The following is a 23,206-nucleotide window of genomic DNA, read 5'->3' on the forward strand; positions in this document are numbered from 1 at the left end:
CCGCGTCCTCAGAGCATGCGCAGACCAGCTGGCTGGGGTGTTTACGGACATATTCAATCTCTCCCTATCCCAGTCTGCTGTCCCCACTTGCTTCAGGATGTCCACCATTGTTCCTGTACCCAAGAAAGCAAAGGTAACTGATCTAAATGACTATCGCCCCGTAGCACTCACTTCTGTCATCATGAAGTGCTTTGAGAGGCTATTTATGGATCATATCAACTCTACCTTACCTGAAACGCTAGACCCACTTCAATTTGCATGCCGCCTCAATACATCCACAGACGATGCAATCGCCATCGCACTGCACACTGCCCTATCCCATCTGGACAAGAGGAATACCTATGTAAGAATGCTGTTCATTGACTATAGCTCAGCCTTCAACACCATAGTACCCTCCAAGCTCATCATTAAGCTTGGGGCCCTAGGTCTGATCCCCGCCCTGTGCAACTGGGTCCTGGACTTCCTCACGGGCCGCCCCCAGATGGTGAAGGTTGGAAACAACACCTCCACTTCGCTGATCCTCAACACAGGAGCCCCTCAAGGGTGCGTGCTCAGTCCCCTCCTGTACTCCCTGTTCACCCATGACTGCGTGGCCACGCAAGCCTCCAACTCAATAATCAAGTTTTCAGACGACACAACAGTAGTAGGCATGATTACCAAATATGACGAGACCACCTACAGGGAGGAGGTGAGGGCCCTGGAGGAGTGGTGCCAGGAAAATAACCTCTCCCTCAACATCAACAAAATGAAGGAGCTGATCGTGGACTTCAGGAAAGAGCAGAGGGAGCACGCCCCTATCCACATCGACGGGACAGCAGTGGAGAGAGTGAAAAGCTTCAAGTTCCTCTGCATACATATCACTGACAATCTGAAATGGTCCACCCACACAGACAGTGTGGTGAAGAAGGCGCAACAGCGCCTCTTCAACCTCAGGAAGCTGAATAAATTTGGCTTGGCCCCTAAGACCCTCACAAACTTTTACAGATGCACAATTGAGAGCATCCTGGTACGGCAACTGCACCGCCCGCAACTGCAGGGCTCTCTAGAGGGTGGTGCGGTCTGCCCACCGTATCACCGGGGGCACACTAACTGCCCTCCAGGACACCTACAGCAGCCGATGTCACAGGAAGGCCAAAAAGATCATCAAGAACATCAACCACCCAAGCCACGGCCTGTTCACCCCGCTACCATCCAGAAGATTATAATAGTAATATCTAACATGTACACTACCGTTCAAAACTTTGGGGTAACTTAGAAATGTCCTTGTTTTCGAAAGAAAATCATTTTTTTTTGTCCATTAAAATAACATCAAATTGAATAGAAATACAGTGTAGACATTGTTAATGTTGTAAATGGCTATTGTTGCTGGAAACGGCTGATTTTTAATGGAATATCTACATAGGCGTACAGAGGCCCATTATTAGCAACCATCAGTCCTGTGTTCCAATGGCAGGTTGTGTTTGCTAATCCAAGTTTATCATTTTAAAAGGCTAATTGATCATTAGAAAACCCTTTTGCAATTATGTTAGCACAGCTGAAAACTGTTGTGTTGATTAAAGAAGCAATAAAACCGGCCTTCTTGAGACTAGTTGAGTATCTGGAGCATCAGCAATTGTGGGTTTGATTACAGAATCAAAATGACAAGAATCAAATAACTTTCATCTGAAACTTTTCAGTCTATTCTTGTTCTGAGAAATGAAGGCTATTCCACGTGAGAAATTGCCAAGAAACTGAAGATCTCTTACAATGCTGTGTACTACTCCCTTCACAGAACAGCACAAACTGCCTCTAACGAAATCAAATCAAATTGTATTTGTCACATACACGTGTTTAGCAGATGTTATAGCGGGTGTAGCGAAATGCTTGTGCTTCTAGCTCCGACAGTGCAGTAATATCTAAAAAGTAATATCTAACGATTTCATAACATATACCTAATACACACAAAACTAGTAAGGAATGGAATTTAAGAAAATATACATATATGGACAAGCAATGACAGAGCGGCATGGACTAAGATACAGTGAATATTATAGAATAGAATGCAGTATATACATATGAGATGAGTAGTGCAAGATATGTAAACAATATTAAAGTGACTGTAAACATTATCGAAGTGACTAGTGTTCAATTTGGCCATTGATATCAATAGGCAGCAGCAGCCTCTAATGTGCTAATGATGGCTATTTAACAGTCTGATGGCCTTGAGATAGAAGCTGTTTTTCATTCTCTCGGTCCCAGCTTTGATGCTCCTGTACTGACCTTGCCTTCTAGATGATAGCGGGGTGAACAGGCAGTGGCTCGGGTGGTTTATGTCTTTGATGATCTTTTTGGCCTTCCTGTGACATCGGGTGCTGTATGTGTCTTGGAGGGCGGGTAGTTTGCCCCCGATACTGCGTTCGGCAGACCGCACCACCCTCTGGAGAGCCCTGCGGTTGTGGGTGGTGCAGTTGCCGTACCAGGTGGTGATACAGCCCGACAATATGCTCTCAATTGTGCATCTGTAAAAGTTTTAGGTGTGAAGCCGAATTTCTTCATCTTCCTGAGGTTGAAGAGGCTCTGTTGCGCCTTCTTCACCACACTGTCTGCGTGGGTGGACCATTTCAGTTTGTCGGTGATGTGTATGCCAAGGAACTTGAAGCTTTCCACCTTCTCCACTGCGGTCCAATCGATGTGGATAGGGGGGTGCACCCTCTGCTCTTTCCTAAAGTCCACGATCATCTCCTTTGTTTTGTTGACGTTGAGTGAGAGGTTATTTTCCTGGCACCACACTCCCAGAGCCCTCACCTCCTCCATGTAGGCGGTCTCGTCATTGTTGGTAATCAAGCCTACTACTGTTGTGTCATCTGCAAACTTGATGATTGAGTTGGAGGCATGCTTGGCCACGCAGTCATGGGTGAACAGGGAGTACAGGAGGGGGCTGAGCATGCACCCTTGTGGGGCCCTAGTGTTGAGGATCAGCGAAGTGGAGATGTTGTTTCCTACCTTCACCACCTGGGGGGTGGCCCGTCAGGAGGTCCAGGACCCAGTTGCACAGGGCGGGGTTCAGACTCAGGGCCTCGAGCTTGATGATGAGCTTGGAGGGTACTATGGTGTTGAATACTGAGCTACAGTCAATGAACAGCATTCTTACATATGTATTCCTCTTGTCCATATGGGATAGGGCAGTGTGCAGTGTGATGGCGATTGCATCGTCTGTGGATCTATTGGGGCGGTAAGCAAATTGAAGTGGGTCTAGGGTGACAGGTAAGGTAGAGTTGATATGATCCTTGACTAGTCTCTCAAAGCACTTCATGATGACAGAGGTGAGTGCTACAGGGTGATAGTCAATTTGTTCAGTTACCTATGCTTTCTTGGGTACAGGAACAATGGTGGCCATTTTGAAGCATGTGGGAACAGCAGACTGGGAAAGGGAGAGATTAAATATGTCCATAAACACCCCAGCCAGCTGGTCTGCGCATGCTCTGAGTACGTGGCTAGGGATGCCGTCTGGGCCGGCAGCCTTGCGGGGGTTAACATGCTTAAATGTCTTAATCACGTCGGTCGCGGAGAAGGACAGGCCACAGCCCTTGGTAGTGGGCCTCATCAGTGGCACTGTGTTATCCTCAAAGCGGGCAAAGAAAGTGTTTAGCTTGTCTGGAAGCGAGACGTCGGTGTCGGCGTTGTGGCTAGTTTTCCTTTTGTAGTCCGTGATTGTCTGTAGACCCTGCCACATACATATCGTGTCTGAGCTGTTGAATTGCGACTCCACTTTGTCTCTATACTGATGTTTTGCCAGTTTAATTGCCTTGCGGAGTGAGTCGCTACACTGTTTGTATTCTGCCATATTCCCAGTCACCTTGCCATGGTTGAATGCGGTGGTTCGCGCTTTCAGATTGGTGCGAATGCTGCCATCTATCCTCGGTTTCTGGTTAGTGTCGGTTTTAATAGTCACAGTGGGCACAACATCACCTATACACTTCCTGATAAACTCAGTCACCGTTTCAGTGTATTTGTCAACCCGGAACATATCCCAGTCCGCGTGATCAAAACAATCTTGAAGCGTGGATTCCGATTGGTCAGACCAGCGTTGAATAGTCCTTAGCATGGGTATTTCCTGTTTGAGTTTCTGCCTATAGGAAGGGAGGAGCAAAATGGAGTCGTGGTCAGATTTGCCGAAAGGAGGGCAGGGGAGGGCCTTATAACCATCCTGGAAGTTCGAGTAGCAGTGGTCGAGGATTTTGGCTGCACGAGTACAACAATCGATATGTTGATAGAACTTCGGCAGCCTAGTCCTCAAATTTGCTTTGTTAAAATCCCCGGCTACAATTAATGCAGCCTCAGGATATATGGCTTTTTCTTTGCAACTCTGCCTAGGTCAGCATCCCGGAGTCGCCTTTTCAATGTTGACGTTGAGACTGGTGTTTTGCAGGTACTATTTAATGAAGCTGCCAGTTGAGGACACTCTCTAATGTATTTGTCCTCTTGCTCAGTTGTGCACCGGGGCCTCCCACTCCTCTTTCTATTCTGGTTAGAGCTAGTTTGCGCTGTTCTGTGAAGGGAGTAGTACACAGCGTTGTACGAGATCTCCAGTTTCTTGGCAATTTCTCGCATGGATTAGCCTTCATGTTTCAGAACAAGAAAAGACTGACGAGTTTCAGAAGAAAGTTATTTGTTTCTGGCCATTTTGATCCTGTAATTGAACCCACAATTGCTGATGCTCCAGATACTCAACTAGTCTCAAGAAGGCCAGTTTTATTGCTTCTTTAATCAGCACAACAGTTTTCCGCTGTGCTAACATAATTGCAAAAGGTTTTTCTAATGATCAATTAGTCTTTTAAAATGATAAACTTGGATTAGCAAACACAACGTGCCATTAGAACACAGGACTGACGGATGCTGATAATGGGCCTCTGTATGCCTATGTACAGTGAGGGAATAAAGTATTTGATCCCCTGCTGATTTTGTACGTTTGCCCACTGACAAAGACATGATCAGTCTATAATTTTAATGGTAGGTTTATTTAAACAGTGAGAGACAGAATAACTACAAAAAAATCCAGAAAAACGCATGTCAAAAATGGTATAAATTGATTTGCATTTTAATGAGGGAAATAAGTATTTGACCCCTCTGCAAAACATGACTTAGTACTTGGTGGCAAAACCCTTGTTGGCAATCACAGAGGTCAGACGTTTCTTGTAGTTGGCTACCAGGTTTGCACACATCTCAGGAGGGAATTTGTTCCACTCCTCTTTGCAGATGTTCTCCAAGTCATTAAAGTTTCGAGCCTGATGTTTAGCAACTCGAACCTTCAGCTCCCTCCACAGATTTTCTATGGGATTAAGGACTGGAGACTGGCTAGGCCACTCCAGGACCTTAATGTGCTTCTTCTTGAGCCACTCCTTTGTTGCCTTGGCCGTGTGTTTTGGGTCATTGTCATGCTGGAATACCCATCCACGACCCATTTTCAATGCCCTGGCTGAGGGAAGGAGGTTCTCACCCAAGATTTGACGGTACATGGCCCCGTCCATCGTCCCTTTGATGTGGTGAAGTTGTCCTGTCCCCTTAGCAGAAAAACACCCCCAAAGTATAATGTTTCCACCTCCATGTTTGACTGTGGGGATGGTGTTCTTGGGGTCATAGGCAGCATTCCTCCTCCTCCAAACACGGCGAGTTGAGTTGATGCCAAAGAGCTCGATTTTGGTCTCATCTGACCACAACACTTTCACCCAGTTCTCCTCTGAATCATTCAGATGTTCATTGGCAAACTTCAGACGGCCCTGTATATGTGCTTTCTTGAGCAGGGGGACCTTGCGGGCACTGCAGGATTTCAGTCCTTCACGGCGTAGTGTGTTACCAATTGGTTTCTTGGTGACTATGGTCTCAACTGCCTTGAGATCATTGACAAGATCCTCCCGTGTAGTTCTGGGCTGATTCCTCACCGTTCTCATGTTCATTGTGAGATCTTGCATGGAGCCCCATGCCGAGGCAGATTGACAGGTCTTTTGTGTTTCTTCCATTTGCGAATAATCGCACCAACTGTTGTCACCTTCTCACCAAGCTGCTTGGCGATGGTCTTGTAGCCCATTCCAGCCTTGTGTAGGTCTACAATCTTGTCCCTGACATCCTTGGAGAGCTCTTTGGTCTTGGCCATGGTGAAGAGTTTGGAATCTGATTGATTGATTGTTCTGTGGACAGGTGTCTTTTATACAGGTAACAAGCTGAGATTAAGAGCACTCCCTTTAAGAGTGTGCTCCTAATCTCAGCTCGTTACCTGTATAAAAGACACCTGGAAGCCAGAAATCTTTCTGATTGAGAGGGGGTCAAAATCAATTTATAACATTTTTGACATGCATTTTTCTGGATTTTGTTGTTGTTATTCTGTCTCTCACTGTTCAAATAAACCTACCATTAAAATTATAGACTGATCATTTCTTTGTCAGTGGGCAAACGTACAAAATCAGCAGGGGATCAAATACTTTTTTCCCTCACTGTAGATATTCCATTAAAAATCAGCCAATTTCAAGCTAAAATAGCCATTTACAATATTAACAATGTCTACACTGTATTTCTGATCAATTTGATGTTATTTTAAGGGACAAAAAAAGTGATTTTCTTTAGAAAACAAGGAAATTCCTTAGTGACCCCAAACTTTTGAACAGTACTGTATATGTTAGATATTACTGCACTCTCGGAGCTAGAAGCACAAGCATTTCGCTACACCCGCAATAACATCTGCTAAACACGTGTATGTGACCAATACAATTTGATTTGATTTGATTTGAAGGTGAGGTCGGTAAAGGTGCATCAAAGCTGGGACCGAGAGACTGAAAAACAGCTTCCTTCTCAAGGCCATCACACTGTTAAATAGACACTGTTCAGATGAGACAAAAATTGAGCTTTTTGGCCATCAAGCAAAAAACACTATGTCTGGCGCAACCCCAACACCTCTCATCACCCCGAGAACACCATCCATACAGTGAAGCATGGTGGTGGCAGCATCATGCTGTGGGGATATTTTTCATCGGCAGGGACTGGGAAACTGGTCAGAATTGAAGGAATGATGGATGGTGCTAAATACAGGGAAATTCTTGAGGGCTACCTGTTTCAGTCTTCCAGAGACTGGGACGGAGGTTCACCTTCCAGGAGGACAATGACCCTAAGCATACTGCTAAAGCAACATTTGAGTGGTTTAAGGGAAAACATTTAAATGTCTTGGAGTGGCCTAGTCAAAGCCCAGACATCAATCCAATTGAGAATCTGTGGTCTGACTTAAAGATTGCTGTACACCATCGGATCCTTTCCAACTTGAAGGAGCTGGAGCAGTTTTGCCTTGAAGAATGGGCAAAAATCCCAGTGGCTAGATGTGCCAAGCTTATAGAGACATACCCCAAGAGACTTGCAGCTGTAATTGCTGCAAAAGGTGGCGCTACAAAGTATTGACTTTGGGGGGGTGAATAGTTACGCACGCTCAAGATTTCTGTTTTTCTGTTTTATTTCTTGTTTGTTTCACCCCCCAAAAATGTTGCATCTTCAGTGTTAGGCATGTTGTGTAAATCAAATGATACAAACTCCCCAAAAATGAATTTTAATTCCAGGTTGTAAGGCAACAAAATAGGAACAATGCCAAGGGGGGTGAATACTTTCACAAGCCACTGTACATAGACATGTAATCACTGGTCACTTCAATAATGGAACACTAGTGTCACGCCCTGACGTATGGAACTCTTGTTTGTGGAGTCAGGGTGTGTGAATCTATGTTTTCTATGTTTAGGATCTAGAGTTGTGTTTCTATGTTTGGCCGGGTGTGATTCCCAATTCAGAGACAGCTGTCGCTCGTTTCTCTGATTGGGGTTCATACTTAGGTAGCCCAGTTGCCTACTATGTTTGTGGGATCTTGTTCCGTGTATAGGCTTGTATGTGTATAGCCTGAGGACTTCACGTTACGTTGTTTCTTGTTTTTTTTATGTTTATTGAGTTTAATAAACGTGTTCGCATACCACGCTGCACCTTGGTCTGACCCGTCTCTCAACGTTCGTGAAAGAAGATCCCACCAACAATGGATCAAGCAGCGTGCCCATGAGCAGACATCCTGGACATGGGAGGAGATCCTGGACGGTAAGTGATCTTGGACAAGGGAGGAGATTCAGGCTGGGATGGATTGCCGTCCTTGGGAGGAGACAGTGGAGGCCCGGGTTAGAGAGGAGCAATGGCAACACAGAAGGCGCCGGCCGAGGAGGAAGCCCGAGAGACAGCCCCAATACATTTTTTTGGGGGGGGCTAAAAGGGTGGTCGGGGATCGACAGAGAAGAGGCTCGACCAAGGGGCTCAAGGAGGAGTCCTTACTGGAGGAAGACTGGGCACGGAGAGTAAAGGACTGGTACAGTCGTAGTTCTCCAGCGCTGGTTCCCAGTCCGGTACACCTCGCGCCTGCTCCTCGCACCAAGCCAGTGGTGCGTGTTCCCAGTCCAGTACGGCCCGTTCCTGCTCCTCGCACCAAACCAGTGGTGCGCGTCCCCAGTCCGGCCCGGCCCGTTCCTGCTCCTCGCACCAGACCTGTGGTGCGTGTCTCCAGTCCGGCCCGGCCCGTGCCTGCTCCTCGCACCAAACCAGTGGTGCGTGTCGCCAGCCCGGTACGCCCTGTACCTGCTCCCCGCACCAAACCAGTGGTGCGTGTTCCCAGTCCAGTACGGCCCGTCCCTGCTCATCGCACCAAACCAGTGGTGCGTGTTGCCAGCCCGGTACGCCCTGTACCTGCTCCCTGCACCAAGCCAGTGGTGCATGTTCCCAGTCCAGTACGGCCCGTCCCTGCTCCTCGCACCAAACCAGTGGTGCGTGTCGCCAGCCCGGTACGCCCCGTACCTGCTCCCCGCACCAGGCCAGTGGTGCGTGTCTCCAGTCCAGCCCAGCCCGTGCCTGCACCTCACACCAAGCCAGTGGTGCGTGTTCCCAGTCCGGCACGGCCCGTGCCTGCTCCTCGCACCAGACCAGTGGTGCGCGTCCCCAGTCCGGCCCGGCCCGGCCCGTTCCTACTCCTCGCACCAGACCAGTGGTGTGGGTTCCCAGTCCGGCCCGGCCCGTGCCTGCTCCTCGCACCAACCAAGTGGTGCGTGTTCCCAGTCCGGCACGGCCCGTGCCCGTTCCACCGGGGTCCAGTCCAGCTCCGGTCAGCGGCTCCACTCCGGAGCCAGAGCAGTCCGCTCCACCGGTGCCCAATCCAGCCCCGGTCAGCGGATCCATTCCGGAGCTAGAGTAGTCCGCTCCACCGGCTTCCAGTCCAGCTCCGGTCAGCGGTTCCACTCCGGAGCCAGTGAATCTATGTTTTCTATGTTTAGGATCTAGAGTTGTGTTTCTATGTTTGGCCGGGTGAGATTCCCAATCAGAGACAGCTGTCGCTCGTTGTCTCTGATTGGGGATCATACTTAGGTAGCCCAGTTGCCTACTATGTTAGTTGGATATTGTTCCGTGTATAGGCTTGTATGTGTATAGCCTGAGGACTTCACGTTACGTTGTTTCTTGTTTTGTTTATGTTTATTGAGTTTAATAAACATGTTCGCATACCACGCTGCACCTTGGTCTGACCCGTCTCTCAACGTTCGTGTCAACTAGTCACTTTAATAATGTTTACATACTGCTTTACCCCATTTCATATGTACAGTGGGGAAAAAAAGTATTTAGTCAGCCACCAATTGTGCAAGTTCTCCCACTTAAAAAGATGAGAGAGGCCTGTAATTTTCATCATAGGTACACATCAATTATGACAGACAAAATGAGAAAAAAAAATCCAGAAAATCACATTGTAGGATTTTTAATGAATTTATTGGCATATGATGGTGGAAAATAAGTATTTGGTCAATAACAAAAGTTTCTCAATACTTTGTTATATACCCTTTGTTGGCAATGACACAGGTCAAACGTTTTCTGTAAGTCTTCACAAGGTTTTCACACACTGTTGCTGGTATTTTGGCCTATTCCTCCATGCAGATCTCCTCTAGAGCAGTGATGTTTTGCGGCTGTCGCTGGGCAACACAGACTTTCAACTCCCTCCAAAGATTTTCTACGGGGTTGAGATCTGGAGACTGGCTAGGCCACTCCAGGACCTTGAAATGCTTCTTACGAAGCCACTCCTTCGTTGCCCGGGCGGTGTGTTTGGGATCATTGTCATGCTGAAAGACCCAGCCACGTTTCATCTTCAATGCCCTTGCTGATGGAAGGAGGGTTTCACTCAAAATCTCACGATACATGGCCCCATTCATTCTTTCCTTTACACGGATCAGTCGTCCTGGTCCCTTTGCAGAAAAACAGCCCCAAAGCATGATGTTTCCAACCCCATGCTTCACAGTAGGTATGGTGTTCTTTGGATGCAACTCAGCATTCTTTGTCCTCCAAACATGACGAGTTGAGTTTTTACCAAAAAGTTATATTTTGGTTTCATCTGACCATATGACATTCTCCCAATCCTCTTCTGGATCATCCAAATGCACTTCAGACGGGCCTGGACATGTACTGGCTTAAGCAGGGGGACACGTCTCGCACTGCAGGATTTGAGTCCCTGGCGGCGTAGTGTGTTACTGATGGTTGGCTTTGTTACTTTGGTCCCAGCTCTCTGCAGGTCATTCACTAGGTCCCCCCGTGTGGTTCTGGGATTTTTGCTCACCGTTCTTGTGATCATTTTGACCCCACGGGGTGAGATCTTGCGTGGAGCCCCAGATCGAGGGAGATTATCAGTGGTCTTGTATGTCTTCCATTTCCTAATAATTGCTCCCACAGTTGATTTCTTCAAACCAAGCTGCTTACCTATTGCAGATTCAGTCTTCCCAGCCTGGTGCAGGTCTACAATTTTGTTTTTGGTGTCCTTTGACAGCTCTTTGGTCTTGGCCATTGTGAAGTTTGGAGTGTGACTGTTTGAGGTTGTGGACAGGTGTCTTTTATACTGATAACAAGTTCAAACAGGTGCCATTAATACAGGTAACGAGTGGAGGACAGAGGAGCCTCTTAAAGAAGAATTTACAGGTCTGTGAGAGCCAGAAATCTTGCTTGTTTGTAGGTGACCAAATACTTATTTTCCACCATAATTTGCAAATAAATTCATTAAAAATCCTACAATGGGATTTTCTGGATCTTTTTTTCTCAATTTGTCTGTCATAGTTGACGTGTACCTATGATGAAAATTACAGGCCTCTCTCATCTTTTTAAGTGGGAGAACTTGCACAATTGGTGGTTGACTAAATACTTTTTTTCCCCACTGTATATACTGTATTCTATTCTTCTGTATTTTAGTCAATGCCACTCCGACATTGCTCGTCCTAATATTTATATATTTCTTAATTCCATTCTTTTAATTTGAAATGTGTGTGTATTGTTTTGAATTGTTAGATACTACTGCACTGTTGGAGCTAGGAAGCAAGCATTCCACTACACCCCGCAATAACATCTGCTAAATATGTGTATGTGACCAATAAAAATGTAGTAGTGATGAAGTCAATCTCTTTTCCACTTTGAGCCATGAGAGATTGACATGCATATCATTAATGTTAGCTTTCCGTTTACTTTTAAGGGCCAGCCGTGCTGCCCTTTTCTGAGCCAACTGCAATTTTCCCAAGTCCCTCTTTGTGGCACCTGACCACGCTACTGAACAGTAGTCTAGGTGCGACAAAACTAGGGCCTGTAGGACCTGCCTTGTTGATAGTGTTGTTAAGAAGGCAGAGCAGCGCTTTATTATGGACAGACTTCTCCCAATCTTACCTACTGTTGCATCAATATGTTTTGACAATTCCAGTTTACAATCCAGGGTTACTCCAAGCAGTTTAGTCACCTCAACTTGCTCCATTTCCACATTATTCATTACGAGATGTAGTTGAGGTTTAGGGTTTAGTGAATGACTTGTCCCAAATACAATGCTTTTACTTTGGGAAATATTTAGGACTAAATGCAGCTCTTTAAGTGTTGAATTTATTTCATTTGCTGTAGTAGCTGACGTGTATAGTGTTGAGTCATCCGCATACATAGACACATTGGCTTTACTCAAAGCTAGTGGCATGTCGTTAGTAAAGATGGAAAAAAGTAAGGGCCTAAACAGCTACCCTGGGGAATTCCTGATTCTACCTGGAATATGTTTGAGAGTCTTCCATTAAAGAACACCCTCTGTGTTCTGTTAGACAAGTAACTCTTTATCCACATTATAGCAGGGGGTGTAAAGCCACAACACATACATTTTTCCAGCAGCAGACTATGATTGATAATGTCAAAGGCTGCACTGAAGTCTAACAAGACAGCCCGCACAATAATTGTATCCACAATTTCTCTCAGCCAATCATCAGTCATGTGTGTAAGTGCTGTGCTTGTTGAGTGTTCTTCCCTGTAAGTGTGCTGAAAGTCTGTTGTCAGTTTGTTTACTGTGAAATAGCATTGTATCTGGTCAAACACCATTTTTTTCAGAAGTTTACTAAGGGTTGGTAACAGGCTGATTGGTCGGCTATTTGAGCCAGTAAAGGGGGCTTTACTATTCTTGGGTAGCGGAATGACTTTAGCTTCCTTCCAGGCCTGAGGGCACACACTTTCTGGTACAGTGGGGGAAAAAAAGTATTTAGTCAGCCACCAATTGTGCAAGTTCTCCCACTTAAAAAGATGAGAGAGGCCGGTAATGTTCATCATAGGTACACGTCAACTATGACAGACAAATTGAGAAAAAATCCAGAAAATCACATTGTAGGATTTTTAATGAATGTATTTGCAAATTATGGTGGAAAATAAGTATTTGGTCACCTACAAACAAGCAAGATTTCTGGCTCTCACAGACCTGTAACTTCTTCTTTAAGAGGCTCCTCTGTCCTCCAATCGTTACCTGTATTAATGGCACCTGTTTGAACTTGTTATCAGTATAAAAGACACCTGTCCACAACCTCAAACAGTCACACTCCAAACTCCACTATGGCCAAGACCAAAGAGCTGTCAAAGGACACCAGAAACAAAATTGTAGACCTGCACCAGGCTGGGAAGACTGAATCTGCAATAGGTAAGCAGCTTGGTTTGAAGAAATCAACTGTGGGAGCAATTATTAGGAAATGGAAGACATACAAGACCACTGATAATCTCCCTCGATCTGGGGCTCCACGCAAGATCTCACCCAGTGGGGTCAAAATGATCACAAGAACGGTGAGCAAAAATCCCAGAACCACACGGGGGGACCTAGTGAATGACCTGCAGAGAGCTGGGACCAAAGTAACAAAGCCTACCATCAGTAACACACTTTACGCCGCCAGGGACTCAAATCCTGCAGTGCCAGACGTGTCCCCCTGCTTAAGCCAGTACATGTCCAGGCCCGTCTGAAGTTTTCTAGAGTGCATTTGGATGATCCAGAAGAGGATTGGGAGAATGTCATATGGTCAGATGAAACCAAAATAGAACTTTTTGGTCAAAACTCAACTCGTCGTGTTTGGAGGACAAAGAATGCTGAGTTGCATCCAAAGAACACCATACCTACTGTGAAGCATGGGGGTGGAAACATCATGCTTTGGGGCTGTTTTTCTGCAAAGGGACCAGGACGACTGATCCGTGTAAAGGAAAGAATGAATGGGGCCATGTATCGTGAGATTTTGAGTGAAAACCTCCTTCCATCAGCAAGGGCATTGAAGATGAAATGTGGCTGGGTCTTTCAGCATGACAATGATCCCAAACACACCGCCCGGGCAACGAAGGAGTGGCTTCGTAAGAAGCATTGCAAGGTCCTGGAGTGGCCTAGCCAGTCTCCAGATCTCAACCCAATAGAAAATCTTTGGAGGGAGTTGAAAGTCTGTGTTGCCCAGCGACAGCCCCAAAACATCACTCCTCTAGAGGAGATCTGCATGGAGGAATAGGCCAAAATACCAGCAACAGTGTGTGAAAACCTTGTGAAGACTTACAGAAAATGTTTGACCTGTGTCATTGCCAACATAGGGTATATAACAAAGTATTGAGAAACTTTTGTTATTGACCAAATACTTATTTTCCACCATAATTTGCAAATAAATTCATTAAAAATCCTACAATGTGATTTTCTGGAGAAAAAAAAATCTCATTTTGTCTGTCATAGTTGACGTGTACCTATGATGAAAATTACAGGCCTCTCTCATCTTTTTAAGTGGGAAAACTTGCACAATTGGTGGCTGACTAAATACTTTTTTCCCCCACTGTAGGCTTAAATTGAAGATGTGGCAAATAGCAGTGGCAATATCGTCCTAAGTAATTTTCCATCCAGATTGTCAGACCCCGGTGGCTTGTCATTGTTGATGGACAACAATAATGTTTTCACCTCTTCCACACTGACTTTACGGAATTCAAAATTACATAATTTGGTCAGATGTACTTGGATGTGTAGTGTCAGCGTTTGTTGCTGGCATGTCATACTTAAGTTTGCTTATCTTGCCCATGAAGAAGTTATTAAAGTAGATATCAGTGGGTTTTGTGATGAATGAGCCATCTGATTCAATAAATGATGGAGCCAAGTTTGCCTTTTTTCCCAAAATGTAATTTAAGGTGCGCCAAAGCTTTTTACTATTATTCTTTATATCATTTATTTTTGTTTAATAGTATAGTTTCTTTTTCTTTAGTTTAGTTACATGATTTCTTTGCAGTACGTTTGCCAATCAGTTGGGCTGCCAGACTAATTGCCATACCTTTTGCCTCATCCCTCTCAACCATACAATTTTTTCAATGGGATTTAACATTTTTTACAGTCATTTTCTTAATGTGTGCGTGCATATGCTTCCCTCCCAATACTAGGAGCAGGAATGGTCATTCCAACTCTCCTCCCTGGAGAAGTATTGTTGATCATCTCGAGGTCTCAGAGTGATGAGAGCTTGTAGGAAACCTTTGTCATTCTTTTTTAGAATTTGTTACCTCTGTATCCCTCATAGCTGTTGCATTAGGGCACTTAGTCTATAGGCATATTTTCTCGGCTACCTCAGCCCTTTGAACATGCCTACAATGGCCTATTGCCCATTAAGGGAAATGTTTCTCTACCGCTTTGAAAGTGCACTTGTCTGTTTGCTGGCTTCTTTCCTTCTTTCCAACTGTCAAGCTAATTAGAGATGTTTTATCCAAACCAGCGGGTCAAGAGTTTTCTTCACTTCACACTTCTTTGCCAACTCCAGTATTTTGTACTACAGGGACCAAACTCTTACCTGGCAATTAGATGATCTAGTGATATTTCTGTCTTCATTCTGACCTTGTCAGCAATGATTATGTAGAGACAGGAGACAGCGCTATAATAGAATAATGACAGCAGTATGACAGCTCTATGGCAGTTTCTGACACTTCATGGTGACAGCGTGACTTTTTATGATAGCCTAATGATAGCGCAATTTTCAAAATAATTGACTGGGTGCTATTCAATGTCAGTAATGCAAACTTAGGTTCCACAGTAACTCACACACACTTTTCTCTGAATAGTTAATTAGTTTGCAGGATTATAAGATTAGCTGTATTAGCAAAGTTACTTTTATTTTGTTTTCTTCTACAGTTGAAGTTGGAAGTTTACATACACTTAGGTTGGAGACATTAAAACTCATTTTTCAATCACTCCACAAATTTCTTGTTAACAAACTATACTTTTGGCAAGTCGGTTAGGACATCTACTTTGTGCATGACACAAGTAATTTTTTCAACAATTGTTTACAGACAGATTATTTCACTTATAATTCACTGTATCACAATTCCAGTGGGTCAGAAGTTTACATACACTAAATTGACTGTGCCTTTAAACAGCTTGGAAAATTCCAGAAAATGATGTCATGGCTTTAGGAACTTCTGATCGGCTAATTGACATCATTTGAGTCAATTGGAGGTGAACCTGTGGATGTATTTCAAGGCCTACCTTCAAACGCAGTGCTTCTTTGCTTGACATCATAGGGAAATCAAAATAAATCTGGTTCATCCTTGGGAGCAATTTCCAAACGCCTGAAGGTAGCATGTTCATCTGTACAAACAATAATACACAAGTATAAACACCATGGGATCACAGCCGTCATACCGCTCAGGAAGGAACGTACTTTGGTGCGAAAAGTGCAAATCAATCCCAGAACAACAGCAAAGGACCTTGTGAAGATGCTGGATGAAACAGGTGCAAAAGTATCTATATCCACAGTAAAACGAGTCCTATATCGACATAACCTGAAAGGCCGCTCAGCAAGGAAGAAGCCACTGCTCCAAAACCTCCATAAAAAAGCCAGACTACAGTTTGCAACTGCACATGGGGACAAAGATCGTACTTTTTGGAGAAATTATGAAATAAAAATACAACTGTTTGGCCATAATGACCATTGTTATGTTTGGAGGAAAAGGGGGATAACTTGCAAGCCGAAGAACACCATCCCAACAGTGAAGCACGGGGGTGAAGCATCATGATGTGGGGTTGCTTTGCTGCAGGAGGGACTGGTGCACTTCACAAAATAGATGGCATCATGAGGAAGGAAAATTATGTGGATATATTGAAGCAACATCTCACGACATCAGTCAGGAAGTTAAAGCTTGGTCGCAAATGGGTCTTCCAAATGGACAATGACCCCAAGCATACTTCCAAAGTTGTGGCAAAATGGCTTAAGGACAACCAAGTCAAGGTATTGGAGTGGCCATCACATAGCCCTGACATCAATACTATAGAACATTTGTGGGCAGAACTGAAAAAGCGTGTGCGAGCAAGGAGGCTTACAAACCTGACTCAGTTACACCAGCTCTGTCAGGAGGACTGGGCCAAAATTCACCCAACTTATTGTGTGAAGCTTGTGGAAGGCTACCCGAAATGTTTGACCCAAGTTAAACAATTTAAAGGAAATGCTACCAAATACTAATTGAGTATATGTAAACTTCTGACCCACTGGGAATGTGATGGGGAATGTGATGAAAGAAATAAAAGCTGAAATAAATCATTCTCTCTACTATTATTTCACATTCTTAAAATAAAGTGGTGATCCTAACTGAACCAAGACAGGGAGTTTTTACTTGGATGAAATGTCAGGAATTGTGAAAAACTGAGTTTAAATATATTTGGCTAAGGTGTATGTAAACTTACAACTTCAACTGTATGTGCCTGAGCTCAGAGCATGTAGATATGTGGTAAAGAACATCGCTCAGAGATGCACAAAAACAATATAACATTCATAATGGGTGAATCTTTCCTTAAAGTAAAGTTGAACTTTGCACCTTTCCCAGGAGTAGACCATCCAACATGGAATTAGATCCACAAACCCTCTGTTTGCTGACATGTATGACACATCAAACGCCATCAGATCAAATTATATTGGTTGCGTACACATATTTTGCAGATGTTATCGCGGGTGTAGCAAAATATACTCGGCCTAGGTCCTGGAGAGATGGATAGAAATGAGGAGGAGGGGGAATAGTACACATCTTCCTCCTCATCTTCCTGTTCCTCCTTCCTTCCTTCCATTCCTCCAGGACCTCGGCTGAGCTCTTTTGACAAGATGTAAGTTTGTTGAATGACTCACTAGCAACATTTAACGACAACACACACACACAGCGAGGTGTGTGTAGGTGAGCATCTGGCGTTGCTGTTAACAAGGAGCGAGGCACCCTCGACCTTGAAGGTCTTGATTAATTAATTTGTTTGGAGAGAGGGGAGAAGAGTTGGAAGAGGAAGTGGAGGAGAGGAGAGGGGAAGGGGGAGTGTCTGTTAACGATGGATGATGGCAGGGCTGACTGCCTTGTGTAAAACAGCATAAAACAACAAGCGTAGACGTCACGACATGGCCACCATCAGACAGAGACACACACAACCTTCCACACACACTCCAACCCTGGCCGTAGGTCTCTCCTGGCCTGCTCTGCTGTGTGTCTAGCCTCACATGAGAAACGGAAAAAGACAAGCACAGGAGGAGAGACATCACGACACAACTTCTCAGCACTAATTCATCAAAGGTTAACTATCTCCCAGACACAGAGAAACAGATAATCTCAGGTCCTGGAGCTTTTGACACAGCTTTTGACACTCACTGCTTTATATATGTAATAACACACTCAAATCAGAAACCTATAAATCAGAATTCTTATGGTGTGATGGTCAATGACTACTGTATCATGGTTTGACCACTGGCTTTGAGGTTTGACTACTATGGTTTGACTACTGGCCAGCTGTAAAGATGGCGCTGCAGTGTATAGTAGCCGTCTTAGGGGCTCCTGACCAATTCTGCTATTTTGTCTGTTTTTTATGTTGATCTTAACTTTTTTTGTACATAATGTCTTCGCCATAATTTCCTATGACCGAGAACAGCTTCTGGACATCAGAACAGTGATCACTAACCTTGATTTGGATGAAAATATCTACTTCAACAAGTCGGCAGCTCTGGAATTTCTGCTTACTCTGGACCAGTCCCTAATCCCCTGGACTTGAAAGAGGAAGTGGCAGCGAACGAGAGGCAGGCGAGGTGGCATCTTGATGAGACTACATCGGTGAGCAAATAGGCTGCCATTGCCCTCTGTTCTATTGGCGAGCGTGCAGTCAATGGAGAACAAACTGGATGAGCTCCGTTCGAGATTAGCCTAACAACGGGACCTGAAAAACGGTAATATTCTATGTTTCTCAGAGTTGTGGCTGAACGAGGACATGGATAATATACATCTCACTGTTTTTTTTATGCATCGTCAAGACCGGACGGCGGTTTCGGGTAAGACGAAGGGAGGAGGGGTGTGTCTCTTTGTTAACAGCTGATGCGCGATCTCTAATGTTAAGGAAGTCTCAAGGTTTTGCTCACCTGAGTTAGAATACCTCATGATAAGCTGCATACCATACTATTTACCAAGAGAGTTTTCATCTATATTTTTCATAGCTGTCTATTTACCACTGAAAACCGATGCTGGCACTAAGACCACACTCAACGAGCTGTATAGGGCAATAAGCAAACAAGAAAATGCACATCCAGAGGCAGCATTTCTCGTGGCCGTTGATTTTAATGCAGGGAAACTGAAATCATTTTTACCAGCATGTCACCTGTGCAACTAGAGGCGATTAAAACTCTAGATCACTTTTACGTCACACACAGAAATGCATACAAGACTCTCCCTCTCCCTCCCTTTGGCAAATCAGGCCATAACTCTGTCCTTAAGCTTCCTGCTTACGTGCAAAAACTCAAACAGGAAATAACAATGACGTGCTCAGTACGACGAAAGTGGTCCGATGTGGCGGATGCTAAGCTACAGGACCGTTTCGCTAGCACTGACTGGAATATGTTCTGGGATTCATTCAATAACATTGAGGAGTTTACCACATCTTACACTCCACATTGCCCTCACCCACCTGGACAAAAATTATGCCTATGTAAGAATGCTGTTCATTGACTACAGCTCGGCATTTAACACCATAGTCCCCTCCAAGTTCAGGACCCTGGGACTGACCACCTCCCTCTGCAACTGGATCCTGGACTTCCTGACAGGCCACCCCCAGGCGGTGAGGGTAGGCAACAACGCATCCGCCACGCTGACCATCAACACGGGAGCCCCTCAGGATTTGTACTTAGTCCCCTCTTGTACTCCCTGTTCACCCATGACTGTGTGGCCGTGCACGACTCCAACACCATTATCAAGTTTACTGACAACACGACTGTGGTAGGACTGATCACCGACGACGATGAGGCAGCCTATAGGGAGGAGGTCAGAGACCTGGCACTATGGTACCAGGACAGCAACCTCTCCCTCAATGTCAGCAAGACAAGGGAGCTGATCGTGGACTAAAGGAAATGGAGGGGCGAGCACTCCAGCCACCCAAGCCATAGACTGTTTTCGCTGCTACCACACGGCAAGCGGTAACAGCTTCTACCCCCAAGCCATAAGACTGCTAAACAAGACTGCTAAATAGCTAACCAGATGGCTACCTGGACTACCTGCATTGACCCTTTTTTGCATTGACTCTTCCTAAAGCTGGCCGCCCGGCCAAACTGAGCAATCGGAGGAGAAGGGCCTTGTGGATGGTGTATCAATACACCCAGTCACTACAAAGATACAGGCATCCTTCCTAACTCAGTTGCCGGAGAGGAAGGAAACCCCTCAGGGATTTCACAATGAGGCCAATGGTGACTTTAAAACAGTTACTGAGTTTAATGGCTTTGATAGGAAAAAGTTGAGGATGGATCAACAACATTGTAGTTACTCCACAATACTAACCTAATTGACAGAGAAAAATAAGGAAGCCTGTACAGAATAAAGATTTTCAAACACATGCATCCTGTTTGCAACAAGGCACTAAAGTAATTCTGCAAATAATGTGGCAAAGCGATTTACTTTTTGTCCTGAATACAAAAGTGTTATGTTTGTCCAATACAACACATTACTGAGTACCACACTCCATCAAGCATAGTGGTGGCTGCATCATGTTATGGGTATGCTTGTAATCATTAAACACTGGGGAGTTTTTCAGGATAAAAACGGAATTGAGCTAAGCACAGGCAAAATCATAGAGGAAAACCTGGTTCAGTCTGCTTTCCACCAGACACAGGGAGATGAATTCACCTTTCAGCAGGACAATAACCTAGAACACAAGGCCAAATATACACTGGAGTTGCTTACCAAGAAGGCAGTAAATGTTCCTGAGTGGCCGAGTTACAGTTTTGACTTAAATCTACTTGAAAATCTATGGTAAGACCTGAAAATGGTTGTCAAGCAGTGATCAACAACCAATTTGACAGAGCTTGAAGAATTTTGAAAATAATGATGGGCAAATGTTGCACAATCCAGGTGTGGTAAGCTTTTAGAGACTTTCCCAGAAAGACTCACAGCTGTAATCGCGGCCAAAGGTGCTTCTATAAAGTATTGACTGAGGGGTGTGAACACTTATGTAAATGAAGTATTTAATTTGCAATAAATGTGCAAAAATGTCTAAAAACATTTTTTTCACTTTGTCATTAGGGGTTATTGTGTGTAGATGTCTGACAAAAAATATATATTTCATCAATTTTGAATTCATGCTGTAACACTACAAAATGTGGAATAAGTCTAGTGGTATGATTCCTTTCTGAAGGCACTGTAAATAACTCTGCTGTAGAAGTTAGTAGATTAATTTAGCAGATTACTTAAACCTGGCTCCCACATCGGATAGACCACCCCCTTCGCCTCCTCAAACTCACCCCCTTGTCTATGCCACATTATTGTGAAGCTAGACACTGACCCCTCCACCACCCTCCTTCCCCTAGACAGCACCCCTCCTAATGTCCCATACAGGGACAAATTAAGGTATTACTCCCTCTGCCTGAGTTTGTAATGGGCTCCTCCAGCACCGCCGAGACCACAGCAGTCGATTGAGACGGATGGAGAGCGGGAGCTGAAATGGATCTGCTATGCATCCGTAATGGCTTCGCCAGACCTTCTCATCTCCAATACCCCATGTATTTCAATCTGAGGGAATGTATCAACAACCTCCTCCTCCCCCTCTCCTCTCAGAGCCCGCGGGAGACATAGGGATCTAATGGTTCTCCTTCTAATACACTTTTATGACTTGTAAGAGTTATTTCTCTAAGCCCAGGGAAAGGGGGAGGGAGAGAGAAAGAGAGAAGATAAGGCTTAGTTCTCTCTTGGCTGTTTTTCCCACCCGTAAACCTACACAGGGGAGCTGCGTGTGTCAGCGTTCACTCATATTGACAGAGAGTGAGAGGGAAGAGTAATGGAGGTGTACAGAGAGATGGGGAACGAAATGAAAAGAGAGAAGATGGAAAGAAGAAGGGAGATAAAGATGCAGACTGTGAGGGAGGGATAAATAGAGATAACCCACTAATCCATCGATCCACACCCCGAAGGCAGTAATGAGAAGTCAAAGAAAAGGATGAAGTTCCTCTCACTACCACTACATGGCAGAAGAGAACATGTAGCATTTCACCCTCCACACATAAACATGTTTGTTGCTTGCTCTTACTGTAGGCAATTAAACTTTAGAAAATGCAAATCACCAATGATTAGAGAGCTCGTTTGTGAATCAGTCAATGGGATAATGGGATGGGATGAGATGACTCTTGACCTAACATGAAAGCACTCATGGGATTGAAGCCCCTTATTGGAAGATGAGGTATTTCAGTGAAGCTTGAAATGTGATGCATCTGTATAGAACTATACTATACTAAACCATACAGTACCGTAGTCTTCTCCGCTCATGGAGGTACAATTGGTGCTGTTACAGTCTTCATGGTTCTGTGTGTGTGAGCAAGCTTATGGAATTTGCCACTGATGGCGTCAGCTGTCAATTAGTGCAAGGAGTGAGTGAGGTTGGCGTTGTGTGTGTTTTTCGTCCAGGCTTTGTACGTGGACACGCATGCATAAACATACACACACACACACAGAGTCGGTTGCTACAAGTGTGCGAGTTCATGTTCACACGAGTGAGAGAAAGAGAGAGAGAATGGGTGCTTGTGCAAGACTGTATAATACACTAGGGTTGGGTGATATTATGATAGTATCGTCTATCAACAATGATTGACAGCCATCGTCGATGGTGACGACATCATGATGTGACAGACAATGGTTTAGCCTATTTGAACTTGATTGGTACTGCACAGTAAATAATGGAGTCTCATTCTTTCTTTCTGTCTTTCTTTCTTTTCTTTATTTCTTTCTCTCACTTACACACTTACACACACACGTTGGTTTTACTGTCCTTGTGGGGACCAAACAATTGATTCCCATTCAATCTCCTATTTTCCCTAACCCTTAAACCTAACCTTAACCCCTAACCCTAATTATATTTTCATTTGTCCATTCTCTTTCAATCTCTCTCTCTCTCTCTCTCTCTCTCTCGTTCTCACTTACACACACACACACACACACACACACACACACACACACACGTTCAACTTTAACCTCCATGGCTATGTGTTTTTCTTCTCTTGCAGAGGGCCTTGCTGTTGGTGTAGGGTTCGGAGCAATAGGAAAGACCTCATCGGCCACGTTCGAGAGTGCCAGGTAAGACCACATATACAGGTGACCATATTACCCAGGCCCAATCCTACACTGATCCATCTATTACATTGATGACTATGACCACAGATATTGCCCTATAGGATTTAGACACATCTGGTTGCTGGTTCAACCACGGTCAGATGCCCCTGCATTATATCTTGGTCATACAGCCTGGGATTTGGGGTGTGTGTACATGAGTGGGTGTTTGTCTCTCTCTGTGTCTGTGTCTGTGTGTGTGTATGTGTGTGTGTGTGTCATAATCCTCCTCCACATACCATGTGGCTAGTAGACAGGAGCATCA

The 23,206-nt window shown here is 44.7% G+C and overlaps 1 protein-coding gene across 1 annotated transcript in view; it reads left to right on the forward strand.

Annotated features, from left to right (window-relative positions):
• Positions 1-23,206, forward strand: part of LOC311100531 (zinc transporter ZIP11-like) — a gene marked incomplete at its 5' end in the record, with an annotated part of 179,726 nt that overhangs the window by 138,895 nt on the left and 17,625 nt on the right. The window contains one exon of the mRNA XM_084141445.1: positions 22,839-22,908. Coding sequence (XP_083997571.1) covers positions 22,839-22,908 — 70 coding nt within the window. The remainder of the gene's footprint in view (positions 1-22,838; positions 22,909-23,206) is intronic.

This window comes from Coregonus lavaretus, assembly GCF_964263955.1.
Source record: "Coregonus lavaretus genome assembly, chromosome: 25".
Classification (NCBI taxonomy): Eukaryota; Metazoa; Chordata; class Actinopteri; order Salmoniformes; family Salmonidae; genus Coregonus; species Coregonus lavaretus.